General features: G+C 37.4%; 1 protein-coding gene across 2 annotated transcripts; it reads right to left on the minus strand.

The window, feature by feature from the left end:
- Positions 1–989: 989 nt before the first annotated feature.
- On the minus strand, positions 990–21,905 carry LOC111507094 (uncharacterized protein KIAA0825). 2 transcript variants are annotated; one of them, XM_023162344.2, is made up of 11 exons: positions 21,584–21,890; positions 20,321–20,597; positions 18,686–19,027; positions 17,529–17,635; positions 15,023–15,244; positions 12,501–12,710; positions 10,192–10,500; positions 7,619–7,879; positions 6,896–7,246; positions 3,749–3,904; positions 990–2,138 (listed from the first exon to the last, which is right to left on the minus strand). In XM_023162344.2, the coding sequence occupies exons 1-11, from the start codon at positions 21,656–21,658 to the stop codon at positions 1,956–1,958; spliced, it is 2,493 nt and encodes an 830-aa protein (XP_023018112.2). In that variant the 5' UTR covers positions 21,659–21,890; the 3' UTR covers positions 990–1,955. The 2 variants fall into 2 exon arrangements, with proteins under 2 accessions (XP_023018112.2, XP_074041084.1); XM_074184983.1 differs by lacking the exon at positions 990–2,138 and adding an exon at positions 3,071–3,587 and having other exon boundaries at positions 21,584–21,905.
- Between the last annotated feature and the right edge of the window lie 1,687 nt (positions 21,906–23,592).

The raw sequence follows: 23,592 nt of genomic DNA on the forward strand, positions 1-23,592 counted from the left end.
TATGCTTATCACACCGGCAAATCGACAGCTTTAGCATCAAACAAACTTGTAGAGAAAATCTCCCAATCCCTCGAAAACAAAGAGATTACGGTTGTTGTATTTCTCGATATTGGAGAAGCATTTGACAATGCACTACCTAAATCTATAGGATCATCTCTGCCTAGGAAAGGTATAGAATCGACCATGACTGGCTGGATCTATGTCATGCTGGTAAACAGAACTGCAATTACTCTTCAAGGCGAGGCCATTAGGTTCAGAGTCACCAGGGGCTGCCCTCAAGGTACTATCTCCCCTTCTGTTGTCGCTGATGGATAGTCCGTTTGATTCCCTTGACAGGAGAAAATTGGATCTGGAAGCTCATGCAGATGACCCTGTCATCTTGGCAAGGTCCACGTCGGGAAAAGTAGCTTGTAATATTCTCCAGAACACGTTGGACGTTGTTCACAAGTCGAGTGTGAGGAAGTAGATGTCTGTCAAACCCAGCAAAACTGTGATGACTCCCTTCTCCAAGTGAAGAAAATTGAACAATCTAACGCAATTTCCCCTCAATGGTGAGGTCATTCCATTCAGAACGGAGGTGAAATATCTTGGCATTGCACAGTTTGCTGCCGAATTTTTTTTTTCTAGGTAATTTGGGTATGCTGAATCCAAAAATACCACCAGATTTGCTCCATCAGATCGTTTTCATGTAACCTAACCAGCATCGCAAATCTGTTATTCGGCGTCACCTAAAAACTTCCTTTTATATGATTTTTTTGCAAAGGCTTTAAAAGGACGGTCCCTTTGAAGACTCCAGCAGTAATCCGTCATCATATGAGTGTCCCATCTCCCCTGATACCTCTCTTCCATCGTTTTGATATCTTGGTGGAAGCGTTCCCCTTGTTCCTCACTGAGGTCACCAAGAGTTTCTGGAAAACGGTCTAAGTGGCTGTCACTCATGTGACAACCGTGTTTGTTGAAATTTTTGAGTATTTCTTTCACTAAATCCAGGTAATTTTCAGATTTATCGTTTCCAAGAAAATTTTCCACAACTTTCACAAAAGAGCACCATGCATTACACTCAATTTCAGTCATCGGTTCTGTAAAATTCGAATCTTTTATAAGTTGTCGTATCTGAGGCCCATCAAATATTCCGGCATTCAATTTTTCTTCAGTAAGTGCAGGGAATTTGCTGAACAAGTATTCAAAACAAGGACGATTCTGGCCTAGGGCCTTTACAAATTGTTTCATCAGCCCTAGTTTAATATGTAACGGGGGTAATATTATTTTCTCTCGGTAGACCAATGCTTCGTTAACTACGTTAGCTTCTCCTTGAACTAAAGCATCTCTAGAACGCCATTTTCTTCTACTCCAGTGTTGGTCCTTGGCCCTGCTATCACAAAGACACAGGAAACAAGGATATTTTGTATAGCCACCTTTGCCAAACAAAAATTGAACACCTGGATAGCAAGAAGATTTATGGACTTCCGGCAGAATCTTCCAGGATTGGCTCACTCCAAAGCATTTATTCACCCTTTGAAGCTTAATTCCAAACAGTTGTTGGACTACAGTAGGGATGAACTACGATGTCTAACAGGCCTTTTTACAGGTCACTATCATTTGAATCATCATATGCAGAGGCTCGAACTGTCGGAACACAGTGTGTTTTTAGAGTTCGGCAGAGCCGTACTTTTACCATCTGACCTCACCATACAAACTAATCGGTTTCGTTAAGAAGCTGTGTTTATTTGGTCGACAATGAACATTTGCGGGTTGCGGTGTACCTATCCTAACCTGAGACCTCATCAATCATCGGCTCACAACTCTTCAGATTTGGCGTTTGTGAAGTAGCAACAGCTGATTACCGAAAAGATATATTTTTCATGGAATCTGGACTCTTCTCTTCTCTATATTATCATCTGAGTGAATTACAATTTTTCCAAACTCAACTACTTTGGATCCTTCAGTAAGTAGGTTTATTGCTTGAAAAGAGATGTTATATTATTAACAATCTGTGTGTGTTGACTTGTCAGGTTGGCAGCGTTGGGGTTTCTGAACTCCCACCTCAGTGAAATTTGCCTCCAGATTCGTTCGTTTGTCATTCCCATCGGAGTTTGGATCAAGTTCACCCAATTAGGACGCCACCCTCCAGACAATAACTGAAATAAAAAATATCATGTTTATGGACACTCAGTAAAATCAGTATGCATGATGCCATTCAGTTGTTTCTAGAATGAGAAATTCAAAGTTCAAAAATCTGAAAAGGAATTTTGTTTTTCGAGGCCATGTCACACTATATTTTTCTAGAACATTGAGTTGTTTCGATTCATTTTTTATGGGAGAGAAAGTTGTTGGTTTTCTATTACTCCATCTTGATACTAAAAATTTTGGAAATCTTCCAAAGAAAGGAAGATAGCGATCTAAAAGCTGTATTGATTGAAAAGGTAGCTGAAAAAGGAATCACTCTTTATTGGCCGAAAAGAGAATAATATAAAATAGAATTGAAAGGAGTATATTTTTAGGAGGGACTCATTTTTTGGGGAAGAAAGTTGTTGGTTTTCTACTACTCCATCTTGATAGGAAGAAGCAATCTATTTTAAAAGAAGTAATTATACATAGACGTGTAGATCATGTAAAGAAGTAACTTTCAGACACAAACTGAAAGAAAAAGCCCTTCCTGGAACATCTACTTTCATATAAATATTGAATTACACAAAAAACATTCTTTCGAAACAAATACTATATGAACGCTGAATTATACAAAAAACACTTTTCCCTACTCAATTTGTATTCCGCGTATTCGTTTTGTAATTAAAATTAGATATCATTCACAGGATTTAAAATGAAAATTAAGAAATTCCACTGTTAGCCTCACTGTTAGACATCGATGTTTCGCCGTAAGACACTTATCTACCAGTGACTATGACAGTGTGACTATGACTTGATTTCATCATTCAACATAGTTGCCTTCGAGGGTGACATAACGATTATAGCGGTGATAAAATTTTTTGATACCATTTTTATAGTCCAATTTGTCTTCAGATCCAAAATAGGTCTCAGTTTCGGTGATAACCAAATCTTTTTTCCAGCGAGCATTCTCTTGGAGCCTGAAAACAGGAAAAAGTTGATGGGGGCCAGATCTAGAGGATACGGTGGATGCGAAACCAATTACAAGCCCAATTCATGTATTTAGCTATAATCTCCATTGATTTGTCTCGATGAAACAGTACTTTTTTTCCAAATGGGGCCGTGTTTTTCCAATTTCGTCTTTCAAATCATACATCGTCACATATTGATGACAAGTTTGGTATTTTCTATGGTGGTACAGTTTGAAACACTGCTCAGAATAATCAATTCGTTGTTGTATTCGGTCGATAGTGAGCTCGCGAGGCACCTACTTCGAATAGAGTTTTTGCATACCCAAATATTCATGCACGTTCCAAAACGTTCCTTTGATATATTTAGAGCCTCAGCTATCTCAATCAACTCCACTTTGCGGTTATCCAAAATTATTTTGTGGGCTTTTTCGTTTTTGTCTTTAACAGCCTTTTTGGGACGTTTCCTGCGTGCAACTCAGCAATAATATTCAACAAGTGAAGCTTTTGTGGCTAAAAAGCAAAATGTCTTTTGAATGTTGAGGTTAACTCAAAATAATATGGATTTAATAGTCGTAGCGCCATCTGTGTATTAGCCTATGAACTTTCCAGTCCACCTAATAGCATACAATGAAAAAGTGACAATCTTGGAAATCATAATCATTTATACCAACCTGATCAAATGGACGGTAGCCTATGTGGAACATAGTATGTAGCAGAAACAATGGTTGTTGTACTGCTCTATTCGGCTTCGCTACCTCCTTATTCTCACTTATGCCTAACTCCTGGTACAACCATTCGCTGTTGCACTTCAAGAAGTGGTGGAGAGTCTGTTTCAAAGAGAAGAAAGACCATTAGAGATGTGAAAACGATACGTGATTCACTATCAGGGTGGATAACAAGTTTCTGGTGTGAGTTTCTTTACGATAGATTAGTAATGAACCACCGATGAAATGAAATTAAACATCACAGATATATCATTATATACATTTGATAGAGAATTTAGTTGAACAAACAGATAATATCACAAAAGTCACAGGAGTGACTTGTGCGTGATAACATAAATATGAAAGATAATAAACAATATAAATAATAACACATAAATAAGACTAATAATTGAAATATTACATTTTTACAATGACATGTTGAAATATCTCAATCATAAAATAAATAGTATTGAAATATCAATCAATCAGTATTCAATCAAATTTGATGGAGAAGGTGAAATTAGAACCAAACTAAAACTTTCACAAATGAATCAACAGTCGAACAGAACGGATGAAACGTACTAATTTTGCTGTAAGATGTTATTTTTCAATTTTTTCAATTATTTGGTGAATCGCTTCCCGGTTCCTCTGATAAACATATGTTTTCAATTCTCTTTTGAATTTTGCTAACGACTGTTGAATATTTATTTCATCAGGAAGCGTATTGAAATCCCTTGGACTCAAAAATTGATGACTTTTCTGGCCTACTGACTTGCTCATTAGCGGTTGGACAAATTTGTTTTTTCCTCTGGTAGGATACGTATGCTCCAGATTGGGGTCAATTTTTTTTGGAATACTGCAATATTCAGCTGTTCAAAATATATTTGTCTCAGATCAAACGTTTTTGCCTCTTTATATACTTGATCACTGGAGTATCTACTATTTTCATTCGGGATGATTTTCAAGAATCTTCTTTGGGATTCTTCCAAAGCATCAAGGTGTGTTCTTGACACCCCGCCCCATCCGAGAATACCGTATTTCAAGTGTAGTTCGACAAGACTTTTGTACAAAATGATTTTGCGATCTTGGTCCAAGTACTCCGTCACATACTTGAATCTATATAAAATGCATCGCAATTTTTTCAGTAAATAGCTAATATGCTGATCCCACTGAAAATGTGAATCTATGATTATTTCTAATTTTTTCTTTTGGTTTTATTGTACATTTTGTTGAAGTAATATCAAACGTAGAAAGAAATGCATCTTGACAGTCAAATGGTAGGTAGTATGTTTTTTCGAAATTTATTGATAAGAGGTTATAGTCAAACCACATTTTCAATTCATTGAGGTCTGTTTGAATTTTATATTTCAGGTCATACCAGTTGTTATCTGTATAAAAAAGGACAGTATCATCAGCAAAGCTTATGATTTTTCCACTTTTTTCCACACAGAGTAGGTCGTTGAGGTATATTGTGAATAATATTGGTTCCAGTACCGTTCCTTGGGGTACTCCACATGTAATGGATTTTTTCCAACTCGTTTTCTCTTTGAATTTCAATATTTGCCCTCGGTCTGTAAGATAATTCTTTAATAATTCATATGATGCACCTCTTATACCTATGTCCTCAAGTTTTCGTAGAAGAATGGAATGGTCAGCGGTATCGAAATACTTCGTGAGATCTATAAATACTGCTATTGATGGAATACCTTTATCTAATGCATTTTATATGTCTCCAGTTAAGACCTGAATTGCGTGCATGTAGATTTTCCCTCCATAAACCCGTATTGTATTGTTGAAAGAAATCCATATTTTTAATGAATTTGCTCAATCTAGTTTTTTAAATTTTTTCTAGTATTTTGTCGAGGTTTGAGATTAAGGAAATAGGTCTATAGTTACTCATATCAGTTTTATCTCAGCTTTTATAAATAGGTGTATCCACCGACATGAGTATTGGCACCATAGAGATTGATTGATATACTTCTTTACCAGAATGATATAAAATTCACACAATGTATATTTACCAAATTTCAAGAGTTTCAAATTTAGTTCTCGCCGTAATTGTAAGTTGAAAAAGTTTTGTGGGATGCTTAATCATTTTTAGCTGCTGGAAACGAATTAAGATTTACCAACAAAACTTCTGGAGGAAAGTACTTTTTTCAGTAAGTAAAAGTTATACCCGAAACTTTATCCTAGAAAATAAATGTTTACAAGCCATACGAACCGTTCAAAAAATTAGGTGAATTTTCAAAAAATATTAATTTTTTCATCAAGTTTCATTGTGTTCCATCCGAAGTAGTCCCCCTCAAATATAATACACATGTGCTAGCGAAACGCCATCCTTCCACGTGTCTTTTCAATCTCTAAAAAAGAAAAAAGTCACAGAGGGATAAATCTGGTGAATACGGTGGCTGATGCATGATTGAGGTGTTGTTTTTGGCCAAAAACTCAAAAACAAGCAACGACGAGTGAGCAGGTGTATTATCGTGATGCAAAAGCCATAACTTGTTTTTTCACAACACTGGAAGTTCTCTTCGTATGGCTTCTCATAAGCGGCGCACCTTATAGACCGTACGACTGTGTGACAAAAACTCCTGATGCACTACGCCACGGTAATGAAAGGAAATAGTGAGCAAAACCTTGACATTTGAACAAACTTGGCGTGCTATTTTGGTCTTGGTTCTTCTTGGCTCTTTCATTAGGACCATTGGACTCTGGTTCAATATCATAACCGTAAACACCAGTTATGACCCTTCCAAGCAAATCTGAATCGCCGTTGACTTCATTCAATGACTCCTGAGCGATGCTCGGGAAGGAACTTTGCTGCCACATGCTTCGTGCCCAAAGTTTCCGAAAAAATTGCATGGGATGAGCCAACCGATATGTCGACATTCTCAGGAACTACTCTAATAGTCATTCGACGATTCTCTATAACAATTTTCTTCACTCTCTCAACATTTTCAATCAGAACATTCGGTACACAATGAGATGAGATCAATATATTCAGAATTCTTATGTAAAAACTCATTGCTAAAAAACAAATATTTCTCTTTCACCAGATGAGTCTGATGACACAAAAATTCCATGAACTATGGAAAAATTAATAAAATCTCTCACCTTCAGACTTCTCGTTCCAGTTGTGGTCATGAGAACATCACTAGCAAGGATCTCCACCATTTGTTGATTCGTTTCAACTCGAACCGAACCACTTCCTCTACTATCCAGACCACTTCTGGAAGATCGAACCTGTTCCAGAAATTCCTCGATTTGGTCCGTGTGCTTATTATCTTCGTCGATGCTACAGAGAGATTCGGCTGTGGCTAGAGCTATAGCTTGAGGACTGCTGCTAGTGGCGTCAAAACTGGTTAGTGAGGTTTGGTGGGATGTTTGTGGCTTCTCTTCTGCGATCCTCACCTCCTTCTTGGTATTCTCTGATTTTTTCAGTAGGTTACTGTACAAAGCGCAAACCTTGGGCATGACAAAAAAAACATTTTCATTGACAAAGATCATGAGACCGTCTATATCTTCCAAGATCAAGGAGAGTTCCTCAATTTTGAGGGCTTTGAAATTTCAATATACTTCTCAGGTCTAAAAGTAGATTAAATTTCCTTAGAATATGTTGCTATATTGCTATTTCTAACATTGAGCTCATTGTTGTTAAGGGTAGTGCACATTGGATCTGAGAAGTCATTAGAAATTCTACAGAAATCGAAATCATTTGGGGAGATGATTGAACAGTCAGTAAGTTCATAGAAAAAAAGCCTTATGGCTTTCAACTCTTCTATCATCAAACAAAAAATGTCGAAAATACCGTAATAAAAACTCACAATGTGTGCTCACCAAGATCTGTAACAAACATGAGTTACTGAGGGGAACAGTATCTGTCATAATATGGTCTTGAATTAGATTAGCTACTTTCGTTAGAGTTGGATGGACGCTTTCCCAAAAGTGACTAAAGCAAGCCAAGATGAGTGACATGGCTTGATACATCGTAGCACCTGTTTGAAGAGCATTGACCACTGTATCTGTCGTTACTTCCATCAATGGGTGGGCGAAATTCAGGATGGCTTCATACCAAGGTGAACGAATTTGATTCCAGACCTGAAATAATTGAAACTGATATAATACAAGAGTAATTCTAAAACAATACTCGTTATATACAATTATTTTCAACACAATTTCGTTATGCCTTAATGGGGAGGTTGTCTATAAATGTAACTACTGAAATGATATTTGATCACCAGGACTATCATTGAGGAAGCCACCTTCGAAGTATTACGTCAACTCAATATTCAGGCTGAATTCCGTTTCAGGAAAAAATTCAGCCTATATATTGGAACATTTTTGTGAAAACTCAAGTGCAAAATGAGCTCAACTTTGGTGATGATGCACTGTACTAATTTGATACATTCAAAATTTCAAATGTCAAAATTTCCCCGACCAGTTTCGCTTGCTCAATTACACCATTTTGTCCAACAAAATTCACACGAAGAAAAATCTAACATACTTGAATGGGTGCAGTGAAATTGAGAATCCAAATATTTATAATCTGGAAATTATGACGTTGAAAAGTATTCACTACATTTATAGATAGATAGATAGATATTTATTCATGCTATTACACAAAGTGTTTTTACATACGTCAAATCAATAATTTGATAAACTCAAAAGAACACACACATACATATACACCCGACACACATAACTTATAAAGGTTATACACATTTACATGTACATAAATAGAATTACACTATTAATTATTAAATTATTGATACATCGTCAGCATAACCAAAAGGGTGAATAGAGGTGCTTAGACTCTGTATATTGAACATCATATCATTGACATGAATAATAAAAAGAATGGGACCTAGTACAGATCCTTATGGTGCTCCGTGCTCCATGGCTACAAAATCGGATACTTCATTTTCCCAGTGCACTCTGGCTTTCCTATTTACAAGGTATGACTTAGATAAATTTGATTGTCCACCTCTAATTCCGTAGTATTCAAGTTTTCCAGCCATAATCTTATGATTTACCGTATCGAATGCACGTGAAAGATCATAGAACTTCGCGTTACAGTGTTCTTGTGTTTAGAAAGACTCCAATACGTTATCACAAACATCACTTAGGGCAATAACTGTGGATTTTCTAGACCGATAACCGTACTGAAAGTTGGTAACTCATTTTTTCAAAGAATTCCACTAGTCTAATTTTTAATACTATCTCGAAAATTTTTGCTAGGATTAGTATTATAGAGATGGGACGATAACTATTATGGTTGCCTTTTTTAAATATTGGAGATATCTGGGAAAGTTTGAAAACTTCCGGAAAGGTGTTATGCGCAATACAAAAATTTATGCAGAGCTGCTTTCGAATGAATGTTTAGCTGCCCTTGAATGGATGGTTTTCTGTCGACGTTCATTAGTTCTGTGTACTTGTTTACGTTATTTTTGAAACATTTTCAGTGGCAATGTGTTCCAAATAAATGAGATTGAGCAGATTTGGTTTTGGAATACGTGGTATGGTTTGGTTATTTCTCTTCACCGCTGAACTACCAATTGGCTGGATCTTGGGTTTCTCTCGTAGCGGGACACTTTTGGAGGTTATACTTACAAAGTATTTAACATTTTGCTCATTTCGTTCGATTTTATGAATAAATTGGTATCCCCGCAAGAGTCGTAATCTGCCTAGTCCTGAGCGTCGACTGTGGGTTCACAGGATCTGGTCTAGTATTTTGTCCTTGGACGAGTGAACGGGGTACCGGTGGTGTAAACGATGATGGAATTGATAGCAGGGAGCAAGATGTGCAATGTTGTGAGACGTATGGTATCCATCAATGAGGTAATCTTTGTGAATCATCTCGTTTGTTGAGGCAGTTGAGACGTTTTCCAACTAAAATAGCTTCTGGGACTATCCTAGCGTGGAGAATTTTTTCGGTGGCAATGGTTTTGGTGTTTCCGATGCTTATTGCATGACCTGTTTCACGAAGATGTTTGGAAGACGATGAAGCTGGATCTGATTCACGGACAGCAAGCTCGTGTCATAGGCTATGTTGAAGACTCTTCTGTTGGTTTGGCCGATGCAAGTTCTGTAGCAGGTGGAACATGGTATTCTGTATATGCCGTGTGCTTCATTCGGCTTCGTATCCTTAGGTGTTCGTTGAAAAGTAGAAATTTTATTGTTGGCTGTGGCAGAATTTTCAGCTCACTTTACCGGTAAATCCGTGAATATAGGAGAGAAAAGCTTTTGGGGGGTCCGTCTGCTCATCTGGCTGTTTGGGATGCGTGATACGAGTTTGCTGGAGTTGGATGGATCTTTAAATTTGGGATTCGGGATAGTCGTTTCGGCGAAGGGCGGATTTGAGTTCCTTGTATCTTTCTAAATACTTTTTTATGACGTTAGCGGTTACTTACGTGTCTTCTCTCGAAACAGCTCGACCAATTTGGTTGTTTGATGATCAAAGGCAGTAGAGCATCAGATAAATCGCTTTCATTTCCAACAAAAATCATAACTTCTGTTCCAGCTGAGATGAGATCATAATAATGCGTGAACTCGTAAATAGCTGACGAGGTGACGACATCTCGACAAGAACTATCTCCATTGCAGAGAAAGGATCCACATTCAGAGTTTTTGACATTGGGTTTCAGCACTCCTTTCGAGTGTTCATCAAAAATTGCGCCCAGGATGATCGAGAGAATTTTGCATTTTTTCATACATAAAACCTAAAAAAAAAAGAGTGCTGAAGATTGTGAAGATTGAACTGGAACCATAATCATTATATGTGATGAAATCGGTTGTTACTTGAAATCCGTAAGGTATTCAATTCCATTTTATTGTGACTATTTCACTAAACGGTTCCACATAAACGCTTTAGGTGTTTCGCCATACAATGGTTCTTTCAGGTGTATCTTTACTCGCCAGAATTCAAGTGGAAATCTCACATTGAAGTGTTGCTTGAATACATAATCATTCTACCAAAAATGTTAACAATTCCAGAGGAAATTGTTTCGAAATAAATGAAGAGTTATATTTTCAGTAATTACTACAACTCATTTTGCTTGCCTTCAGTTTGATACCACTTCCTTATTTGTAGATAACTGAGATATTTTGGACTGAATGAAAGATCTGTTTTGTTTTTCAAAAACAATTTGTCCAAACAAATGTATAGTACTAAATTTGTAAAAATATTCCAGGATATCGTTCAATAAGCAGCGGTGTTCCGCAGGGAAGCACTTTAGGCCCTCGTTTTTGCAAAATCGACCAGTACGCAAATGACACAAGTTTATCTGTCATTTGAACGTAACAAACTTATTATCATTATTATGGAACCCTGCATGTAAGAAACCCATCTCTGTACTACATTATATGTCTCAACTAGTAACTCCGCACTCACCTGAAACTTGATAAATCCAAACTCTCTCACTATATCCATTATTTGACGTTTTCTAGGTATTAACTAGATATCAAAATGTTTCACTGAAATATTTCGAGAAACTCATTTTAGTGAGTTTTTATTGAATTGGATTGACTCAACTTTTCAACGTCATATGTTTTTAGGAGTTTAGATAATGAGTACGACACGCACTCCTTTATATTTGTACTTCAAACATTTCGAAAATTCAGATACAAACAATGTATATAGTCATTCAAAAAAACTTCATTCCGTCCTCAAATACAGAAGAAATTCAGATAACATTTCGTATCACTATCATCATTATGATTTATCAAATACATCATTGATGTGAGAGTTGATAAGTAGAATGGGGAATGTTCCTCCTGACGAAAATCAAGTAGTTTCCATAAAAGAGCTTTAAAACAACGCATTTTAAACTTATCATTCCAACCTTTTTCTTAAAAAAATTATTTAAATACTTAAAAAAGAGGAACGAAATAATGCATTCAACATTTAAAGGGATTCGTTTCCATTTCACCATTTGGCAACATCGGTTATAGCTAATAAAGGACAATGAATCTGTTACCTGTATGAGACAAACAAAGATGACATATTTCAGAGGCGTGCTGTTCTGTTTACTTATGTTTCGAGTTCCGAGACATTCTGTGACATGTGACATTTTGTGCACCTAACCTACTTCCTCTATATGAATAAATAACAAAACAACTGTCGTTTATGTGGCTTGTGGAGGTGGTATTGAACTCTAATTTATATTTTCCTCAATTGTTGATTTATAAAGATAATTTTCCTTTTTTAAAGTAAAATATCTAGGTATGTATGAATTATTTCAACTGGATATAGGCGTTGTTGCCAACATGTGAATTAGATACGAATCTATTCGGAAATTAAAACCCACCATCTGAAACATCAATTTGAACACTTTTCGAAGTTAATTCGAAAAACTCATGAATTAAACTCAACTTTATTTTGTTCAAACTTGCATTTGCTGTAATAACCCAAATTGAGGAATATGCCCCATTACAATCCCGAGCATAATTCAATCTGTTAAGGATACTGAGACTCTTTTTTTCCTGAAATCTCGGACAGTCATTCAAATCCCCTGCCGTTCCCAAAATATTGAAATTGAGAAGAACCCGAGTTCTTTGTCCGTCGGCTCATCTCTTTTGATGATGTCTACCGTAGTAATAGACATTCAACCTGCAGGCCACGGTCAACAAACTCGGAAAATAGCTGTAATACAGTTATATTTCTTCATGAGTTTGTTAGATTAACGATTTCGAAAAGAAATATCAGACACTTTTCATTTACCTTCAAGAGAAGAGCCCAGTTAGGTTGTGGTTGGGCTAAGAGAACCATCAGTTCTAAAGCTATCAGAACTTCCGGATTGGAATCATCTATGTTGGAGAGTTGTGTGGGGTGTACTCGAAATATATTGGGCATAGCTAGGATTATCCAAGGAGCTACTGCTGAACCTCTAGGCTTGAATATTTCGACATTGTGCAATCCCTTTTTGAAGACCTTGAAACAAAAAACTTTCAAATTGCGAAAAGTTGAGTTATATTTGTAAGTACTTTGAAGTTTATTGCGCGATGATCAATGTGCATTCAACAGCGAGTTGACATATTGAATCATCTGAAAAATATTGAACCACCATTGGTTGGATATCACATAATTTTTTTTTTCAAAGATATAATAACAGCGTACAGTTCAACATAGTTGAGACACTATAAATATAAAATATGTTGTAATTCTCCCAGATCAGCAAAAATGCTGGTCTCGAGATTCACAACATTCAACATGACACGAAAACTAGTAAACCACTACAAAGCTTATAGTATCAGTGTTACAGACATGTGCCTCAAGGCTCAGATGTTCTTTTAAACTATTGATGAATGAACTATAGCCCGGCAACTCACGTATATGGACAGGTAATTCATTGAAGACTTTTATAACCTGTGTAAAAGGATTGTATAATCCTTTATTCGTTCTTACCGTGCTCAGGTGTAAGTCATTTCTACCCCTTGTATTATACTCATAAAACTGGTTGTTGACTAGTAGATCGTTGTTGCTTTTGATTCTTCTGTTTTTTATTTTATATATGTTCTTGCATTGCTCAAGTTTAAGTAGATATTTAATAGGGTATAGTTCAGTCTGTGATAATAAAGCATTTGTGTGGGTTCGAAAAGGAATGTGAAATAAAATTTTTATTGATTATTTTGTGGCGTTTGAATTTTTTTGAAATTAGTAGTGCCACAATTGCCCCATATGATTGACAGATACCTAAGATTCACCAATATATATGCATTGTAAACCAAGTATCTATAACTGAAACTAAAGTAACTGGAACACCTATACAGAGCTCCTAACATTGGTACAATTTTATCATTAATATGTTCTATGTGTCCTGACCAGTTTAACTTATCATCTATTATGAGTCCCAAATACTTGGTTTTTGCAACATTCATTAAGGATAAGTTATTCATTCTTAATTCAATATTTCCACAAATTCTATTTTTTTGTTTAGATAGCATGTAAATGGTATTTGCAGAGTTCACCTTAAGTTTATTATGTGCAAGACAATTCGAGTATTTAGAGAGATCTTCATTAACTGTGTTCTCCAGTAAATGTAAATCATATCCACTGTACAAAAGGACTGTGTCATCGGCGAACGTGAAATACCTTCCCTTAAGCCCAGCCTGCCTCAGTGACAGTACCATCAGTGTATAGAACTGGGGCCCCAAAACGGAACCCTGTGGTACGCCACAATTATTTTTCATATGCTTTTTACATCATTGAAAATAATAACGTGATTATCTATAAACTGATTCGTTTTGTCTGGAATGAATTTGAAACCTGATGTTGAAGCTGACAACCAGAGCTCGATCACAACGCATCCATGATTCGATAACAGAAGCAGGAAACTGTACACACTTCAGCACATTTTGATGCTTCATGAAGCTCTGATCAGACCTTATTTGGAGTATTGTCCTCATGTATGAAGCTCCGCCCCTAAGCATACCCTGAAGCTACTGGATTCCATCTAGGAAAGAGTCATCCACCTGATTGGAGTCATGAACATCACTTGCGACTTCGATAGTCTGGAACATCAAAGAAAGGTTGGAGATTCGTCTCTATTTCACAGATTCTTGCACGGGAGGTGTTCAAGTGGCTTGAAACATTTGATTCCGGAAATGGGCAACATTGCTGAAGAAGAAGATGAAAATTAGGGTCAGTTGCCAATTGCTCCAGAGCCCATCGTTTTATATGGTAATTTACCTTCAGTTTCTGGCTCAAGTTGTGGTATGCGAAAGGTCGAGTTTTTGTGAACGACGCGAAATAGAGTGCCTCGGATTCTCTTACACACTTTTACTAATTTGACAGATGCAGCTTCAACAAGATGGCCGTTACCATTACGAAGGTAATGGTACCGGTAATGGTAATTCACAAAGTCCTGTTACAGAGAATTTAGTTCTATTATTTTGTGTTTAACCGTTGCCATCTATATGATGCTGTGATGCTTATGATTTCACTGATGCCCTATTAATGAGCTAACCATGAAGTTCAGCTCAGTGTATCTGAACTGAACCTATTTAGACTGAATTGGTTGAATAATTGGAGGTGGCTTTTTTTTCGGGAGAAATTTGGTTTTGGAGAAACCTTTTGGCTTTCTCTTTCTCCACCTTTATACAAACTATGAATGAATGCTCTGAAGAATGGTAGAAAGCAGGTATGTTCAAAATAACCTTTCCACAACAACTAGAAGAAAAGGTCCTCCCGAAACAACAACTTAATTATACGTTCACAATGACTGAATGCTTGAGGCAACTTACCTTGAACAAATCTTCCAGCGGTGATCCTCTCATCAATAAACAAATCAACAACTCTTGGCATTTTGTATGGATGTCGCGTAGAATTTTACTGCTGGTGTGGAGAGAAAGTCCTATCAGCTCCTTAGCGCTTTCACAAATAGATGGTAACAGTTGAGCAACGCATAGTAGTAAGTTGCTGATATCGACCGCAAGTAGTTGGCTTCTTGCTTCAGATTGTACACTCTGCCGTAAAAAACAATATATTCAGATATGAAATTGGAGGGTTTCCAAAATTTTTCAATTAATATACATCTTCGAATTGATTCTGAATTATGACGCCATTTTCATAATCAGGCAAACAAGCATTCGCTGATTTATACCACTTATTTTATGTTATGCATATTGTGAGAAGAAAAATTCAGATTGATTCAATTACTATTGACAAGGAGTATTGAAAGAGAACAATCCTCCTACTACCACATATATTTTTCACTGAGAATCATAATATCATTCAAATCATGAAATTATGAAGCAAAACAAATTAATTGGCTCTCCGGGACGACTTTATTGATCCCAGTGGCGCATTTGCTTTTGTAGTTTCAGGAAAACCCGAAAAAACCTGCAACACCACATCATCTGAAGATCTTGACCTGCCAATGTAGGGTGTCTCCAGAGGCTCCAATAAATTCAAGACATCGCCAGAACACTTAATGACACGACTATTGTCAAACTTGAACCAGTTCATTTCGTCTTTGACCAAGGCGTAATAATGACTAGATTCAACGCCAGAACCACAGTAAACAATGACTGCATGAAGATTATAATAGTGGTCTGCTAGATTGAAGTGTTCATCTATTTCGAACCTTCGTGATAGTTTAATGCTTCCGTCAGAGGTTGAGTCATGTTTGAAGATCATCAGTATTATTATTAAATTGACTGGTGCCTCAGCTATACTTGTTTTCTTATAATAGTCAGTTAGTTTGGCGGATGTTTGGCAATACAGTTGATCATCACCAGTTAAAATTTTCATTTTCAGATGATTCAACAATAAGCTTTGCATGGACTGGTCATATTAGGAAACGCTAGTTGAAGTTCCAGAAAATCACGTACATTTTTGCTACCTCTTGAACATTCACTACAAAATAAACAAGTGAGGATTTTTCCAGCAAAAGATCTACAAACACAAGACGAGATAGACTGTACGGAATAATTCAATACAGAGCGGTAAGGAGTATTGATTCTGCCATTTTTGAATATTCAACAAGAACCCCAAGCGTTCGGAGCAATCCTCTTGTTGTCCTAAATAGTATCTAGTGGTTACTCGTTAGGACGTTAGTGGGGTGAGAAAGACGATACATTCTTACGAAACTGTAACTGCATGAACAATTGTTTGAGTTTGATGAATAAGTAGGAAACATTCTCGTTCTCGTTCATCGTTAAAACCTCGTTCTTGAAATTTTTCGTCATGAACAACACGTGTAAAATGATATTCATTCAAACTACTAGACTTCCGTCACATGATTTCCAGTACTTATAGTCTATGACCAAGAACTTGTTGTTTCGTTGCATTACTAAAAGAAATCCGTATTGAGATACACTCCCCGTTCAGATTCCATGAATATTCTTCAGCCTAACTCTCAACTATATGAATATCACTCACACAACCACCACGTTTCCTCACTGAACTTGTTCTCCAAACATCCGTAATGGAATTGAATAGTTTATCGCATACAAGGACGGTACTCACAGGAATTTTTCAGTGTACTTCAAAGTCTTGGATAAAAACCCAACTTTTTCTGCTCCTTCAGAGTCTCATCATCACCTTTCCTGAATATTTCCTTTCAATTCAAAAAGCCACTGATTAATTGACAGATAGTCAATTATTTGGTTATATGAATGTCAGTGTGACATGAGCAACTTCCTTTCATCGACATAAGGTTGCGAAGTTTGTGCAAGAATTGAGTGGATTGTTTTTCGAACTCATCAAAAACTGCTAATAAAAGGAGACTAACGTTTTCAAGCGAAACTTCGAAGTACACCTGAATGTTGAAAGTTTTTCTATATTCGACAACTATTTTGATTTTAACATGGATGTTTTTATGGTTTACAGTTGATACATTTTTAAGTAAATGTTTTGATTGCTTTTTTTTTTAGTTCACACCTGAAATGGAATGCTGTCTTAATGCATTCGAATTTCCTTTCTATATAATGATGGAAAGAAGAAAGTCAAAAGTTACCTCACACAGAAAGATCTCTCCCGATTTTCAACGAAAAAGGTATCTGACGTTACACAGATCCTCGAAATTTTCAAAAGATTATAACATTATAAATAAATAGAGAAGATCATAAGAATATATCTCAATGATGAAAATTCATAGGTATATTCAAAAATTATAATTTCAAAATTACCTTCAAAATTCATTTATGAATAATTCTGAGAGTTCTGTTAAGGATGAAATGAACATTGATATTTTGAATAGCTGAATATCCTCAGGAAAGTTAAGTTTTCGAGTCTCCAGATAATTACCTGAGTGAAGCGAACCGTAAGAATAGTTAGTGATTCGTTGAGCATGCCAGAAAATACTCTTTGGGCCATTTTGGGTGGGACCGTATTCCATAAATCTTCTCTAGTCCCTGAAATGGAAGGTCAGCAAAAATATTTTTCTTCATATTCGAATTCTCAGCTCCCTTGAAAATGAAGAACATTTACATTTCGTGTAAATGTGTAGTTATGGAGCAGGAATAATGAATTAGTTGGTTCATTTAGTGCATAGAAAACAATAATCGAATTTGAATTGAGAGGGTTATATTTCTTCCCCAAAAAAAAACAATAAACGAACTTTTGAATTTCATTAGATTTCTTGTTGTTCTTGTTATATCTGGTGAGTGATTGTAAATGTGGCCTCTATAAGTGATATTGGTGTATATTCGTTCTTTTTGTAGTGTATCAATATTGTGGATATTATTATCAAGGGAGGAATTTGAGGTGATATATTTTTGATAATGAAAACAGCACAATCTATAAAATCATTTTCAATTTTTTCAATTAACTCAAGCAGCTCAATTTCACTATACAGCATCAGGAAAATTGTGTTCCGATTGGAGTCCATATCGACATTGCTATGGCCGTTTGGATCATAATCTTCCTTGGTAATGATCCTCACTGGGGTTCAAGGAGCTTCAACGAAATAATTGTTGAGTTAAGTCACAATAAATGAAGGGTATTTGAAAGTTAGATTTCTTTTTGATCAATCATATTTTCTTCTGACTTTCTGCTTCTGTTCGTCTGTTCCGGTACGATACTTCACAGAGTTTGGAGGCTTTTGTCAGAGATAGTTATTCACTTCTGATTATTGCCTTCAAAGTTATGTAATGATGAGAAAAAAATTGGCAATGATATTGCCGAATATCAAGTTTCTGTTATGGAAATTCATAGATGAAATTTTGAGGTCTTGTGATCTAACTTTTGGTAATATCCTTGTCTGTTTCATTGATGAGTTCGGTCAGCTAACTTATTTCACTTTTCACAAAGTGCAGTAACCAAACCGAACCAAACCAAACCGGAACCAAAAAATCAATGTGCAAGTGCCTCATTAGTGGAATACCTAACTGAGCTAATTGATAATCAGAAAGTGAACATGAGCTGAAGACTTTACGTTACAACAGTTACTCAGAGATAAAAACCTTTCATGTACAACCACCACATCTGAATGTAATATGATCCCCTTTCCGACTCGAAAAATGGCTTATCGTTCTCCCAATCCAAGCATTCCGCATCCTGCAGAATGTACAACGAAAGAAGTCTGCAGTGCAAATCCAGTAGTCGTTCCGCTAGAGCTTCACACATCTCGTTATATCTCTTGTACCCCCTATGTAATTCTTCCCCAGAGTTCTCACTGTTGTTGTTCGTAGTTCTGTTGTAGAACCAAAGGCAGTTTTTCAGGAGTGCAGCTGCACCTATTGTTCCAGTGAGAACTGATAAGTCTGCATGATCGAGGGCTTCTTGAGTTAGGATATGCAGATGTTCTGAAAGATTTTTTTTGGAAATAATCGAAAGTTATGAATTTTTAGGCTCATCCATCCATCCATCCATCCATCCATCCATCCATCCATCCATCCATCCATCCATCCATCCATCCATCCATCCATCCATCCATCCATCCATCCATCCATCCATCCATCCATCCATCCATCCATCCATCCATCCATCCATCCATCCATCCATCCATCCATCCATCCATCCATCCATCCATCCATCCATCCATCCATCCATCCATCCATCCATCCATCCATCCATCCATCCATCCATCCATCCATCCATCCATCCATCCATCCATCCATCCATCCATCCATCCATCCATCCATCCATCCATCCATCCATCCATCCATCCATCCATCCATCCATCCATCCATCCATCCATCCATCCATCCATCCATCCATCCATCCATCCATCCATCCATCCATCCATCCATCCATCCATCCATCCATCCATCCATCCATCCATCCATCCATCCATCCATCCATCCATCCATCCATCCATCCATCCATCCATCCATCCATCCATCCATCCATCCATCCATCCATCCATCCATCCATCCATCCATCCATCCATCCATCCATCCATCCATCCATCCATCCATCCATCCATCCATCCATCCATCCATCCATCCATCCATCCATCCATCCATCCATCCATCCATCCATCCATCCATCCATCCATCCATCCATCCATCCATCCATCCATCCATCCATCCATCCATCCATCCATCCATCCATCCATCCATCCATCCATCCATCCATCCATCCATCCATCCATCCATCCATCCATCCATCCATCCATCCATCCATCCATCCATCCATCCATCCATCCATCCATCCATCCATCCATCCATCCATCCATCCATCCATCCATCCATCCATCCATCCATCCATCCATCCATCCATCCATCCATCCATCCATCCATCCATCCATCCATCCATCCATCCATCCATCCATCCATCCATCCATCCATCCATCCATCCATCCATCCATCCATCCATCCATCCATCCATCCATCCATCCATCCATCCATCCATCCATCCATCCATCCATCCATCCATCCATCCATCCATCCATCCATCCATCCATCCATCCATCCATCCATCCATCCATCCATCCATCCATCCATCCATCCATCCATCCATCCATCCATCCATCCATCCATCCATCCATTCATCCATTTTCGCCACTCGTGTATCTCTAGTGGATTTCAAACGAAACAAATCGAATAGTTTTATTTGAAAATCATTACAACACATAGGGATCTGAAACAACTTACTCAAAAACTCATCGGCTGATTTGCTGATCAAACTGACAAATTTAGATGGATCTGAATCTTTCACCATCCCCTCGCAAGAAGCAGAAGCACCACTATCTTCTGCTTCTTTTTTCTTGTCCCCATGAAGGAAACCAGAAGAAATTTTATGAGCTGCGCGAAATTCTTCCTCCCACCACAGAACTAACTTCACCGAAGCAAATGAAGCAGTTCTGGGAAAATCAAGTTTACCTCCAATCACACCAGGACAGATGGTTTCTTGTAGTATAGATTGTTTGCTCTGAAAAAATATCAGTATATGTTGAACCTGATTGGCTGATTGTTGGATATTCCTTCGTGATTATTGGAACATCCTCTTCGAAAATATTATTTTCGAATTACATCACTAATCTATATAAGGTGAAGAGTTATTGAACTACATGAGATGAAACATGGTTTATTGCTCGCACATGATTATTTTCAATAAAAGTGATATTTGAATAAACATAGTGTATTACATTCTTTTTTATATTCCACCAAAAACTTCATATAAACTTTTGATGATTACTCGATGATTTTTGATGTATTACTCGATTTTTTTTCGCGATTGCGGTAAAACTAAGTATATTTAATCGAAGAAGATTGCATATACGCCCTCAAACTCACTTCAGCAAAGGCATGTGATATTGCAGAAAGCCACTCGGAGTCGAACAAAAAAGAACTCTAAAAGCTTCTTCGTCCATGAAGCTGTGGGTCGTTCGAAGTCGAATCTTTGAATTTTCGAAATAGCCGCGTGATATAGCTCAAGTCAATTCGAGGTCGAAGTCATCTTGTCAAAAATATGACTCTGGAAGACGTCTCGTCCACGCGTTTGAAGGTCCTCCAAGGTCGAATCAAGTTAGCCGCGTGACTTTCCCGATATTGCCTTTCAAGATCAAATTCATCTTGTCGAAAATATGCGGCGTGAATCGGAGTCATTCAAGGTCAAACTTAAAACACTACCTTAAAGTCACCTTGTTTGCGTAGTGTTACGTAGGTCAAGGTCGTTTCAAGCTTGACAGTAGTGGGAGTGGTTCTGAAATCGGCTCAACCCATCTACTATGAAAATGAAAAATATACTTTCACCTGTCCCCTGTATGGTCAAAAACACGTATTTTAGTTTTTCAGTAAATATTGAACATATGAACAAGTGTATTTCTGAAAGGGTTTTTTCAATTAAATCATATCAAGTTACATATTTCTTTTTTTCATCAGGTATTATAGACTGAGAAAGTTGAAAGTTCATACCTTGTAATATTCCATATCTCTTTGTATGAGTATATTTACTTTGTCCATTAAATTACCATCTTCCATGACCTCCATTTCGTCGAAGTTGTTTTGTTACTGACGATATTATTTATAACCTTTGATTTGTTGTAAATTTCACACTATAGTAAAGCGAAACTTCTGAAAATGCTATGATCTGAACAATATCGATCAAACAAAATACTCACTACAAATAGGTTTACATCAGTGAGTAGAAAGAGACAATATCAATATGATTATTATGTTGAGTTGAAGGTGGGAAAAATGAAGAAATATACGCTTTTATAACAGCTGGAAAAGCTGGAATTACTATCAATTCTGATGATGGTGATGCTTATTTCCGGAACGAAATTTCGCACACCTACGTCGATCGTTGCCAAATGCCTGATTGCGAAAATTGTTCGAAAATCTGCTGAAAATGAGCAAAATTATAAAATTTGCAAAAAGTATCACAGTAGAATAAATATTGATGGGGACATAGAGCTACAAAAACATATAACATCGAAACTGGCAAAACTTTCGAATCAACCTCGAACAATTGTTTACTAATTTTTTGTAATAATATGGAAATGAATCGTCATCATAACCACTCGTATACCAAACTGGATGAACATATTTTTAGAGAAGACCGAAATGTTCTGCCTGATGAACATTTCGGCTTCAGGACGGCACACTCCACCGAGCTGCAGGCCCTGAGACTGGTCGAAAATTCCATCTCAGATCTGAATAATAGGAAGACAGTCCATCTCGTCCTCCCGGACATTTCGAAAGCCTTTGACAGAGTATGGCATGAAGGTCTACTACACAAAATGCTCGATTTCGACCTGCCTCGGGGCCTGTTCCAGTGGATTAGCTCCTTTCTGAAAGGCAGAACATTTCAGGTCCGAGTTGAAGGAACCCTGTCTCCCGTCAGGGAAATCCAAGCGTGCCTCAAGGAGCTGTGCTGTCTCCACTATTGTACAGCATTTACGTGAGCGACCTTCCGAGGTTCGATCACGTGAAGGTTTCTCTTTACGCCGATGATACGGCTCTCCTCGCTTCTTCCATGGGTCGAGGGTTGGCGGTCATTTACATGCAACGCGCATTGGACGACCTCGACGCTGGTACCTGGAATGGAAGAAACGAGTGAATCCAGAAAAAACTCAGGCGATAGATTTGGGGAGACGTAACGTTTCTCCATACACAAGAGTCACGATTTCAGATAGGGAAATCGAATGGCAAACGCGAGTCAAATACCTAGGTCTTTGGGTAGACCGCCGACTCACCTGGTAAATCACATCGATTATATCAAGAGCAAAGTACAAATGAGGATAGTCAAACTGTATCCTCTGATCAACAGAAATTCCAAGCTCGATCTTAAAAATAACATTTTATTATACAATACGATGTTCAAGCCTGTCATTATGTATGCTTCAGGCGCTTAAGAACAAACCGTTCCGTCAAATCTCTCCATTTTGGAAAACAAACTAATCAGGATGCTGGTGAATGCTCCATGGTTCGTGCGGAATGAAGCCATTCGCAGAGATTTGAAGCTGTTAACTATACGGCAGTCCATTCAGTCGATGAATCAGAGAGTTTTCGAGTCAGCGGAAACTCATGATAACCCGTTAGTTAGGGAAGCTGTAGATTACACTATAGACGACCCCTACCGATGCAGAAGGTCCCGTCGCTCGGATGAGGGAAGGCTCCACGACGTCTGTTGAAATGAAGAGTTTGTTCATCAAATACCCCAGTCAGGAAGGGGTACACAAAGCCAGAGTGGCATGGAGGTCATCGATCTTTATGTCGTTACCAAAAAACACCCTCAGTTATAAACCACTCGTCCTCCTGACGAAAGACAGTTGAAAGGGTAAGGGAAAAATTTCCAACCTTAAGAAAATGAAGATGACAAACAAGAATGTTTTTAGATTTTGTTAGATGAACTTGAGTGATTAGAATTTCTTTAAATTTTCTGTAGAGACTTTTTAAATATTCAGTATTTACCTCAGACG

Source organism: Leptinotarsa decemlineata, unplaced genomic scaffold, assembly GCF_025532065.1.
Source record: "Leptinotarsa decemlineata unplaced genomic scaffold, Ldec_3_MD MMD2_tig00026361_RagTag_RagTag, whole genome shotgun sequence".
In the NCBI taxonomy this organism is placed as follows: Eukaryota; Metazoa; Arthropoda; class Insecta; order Coleoptera; family Chrysomelidae; genus Leptinotarsa; species Leptinotarsa decemlineata.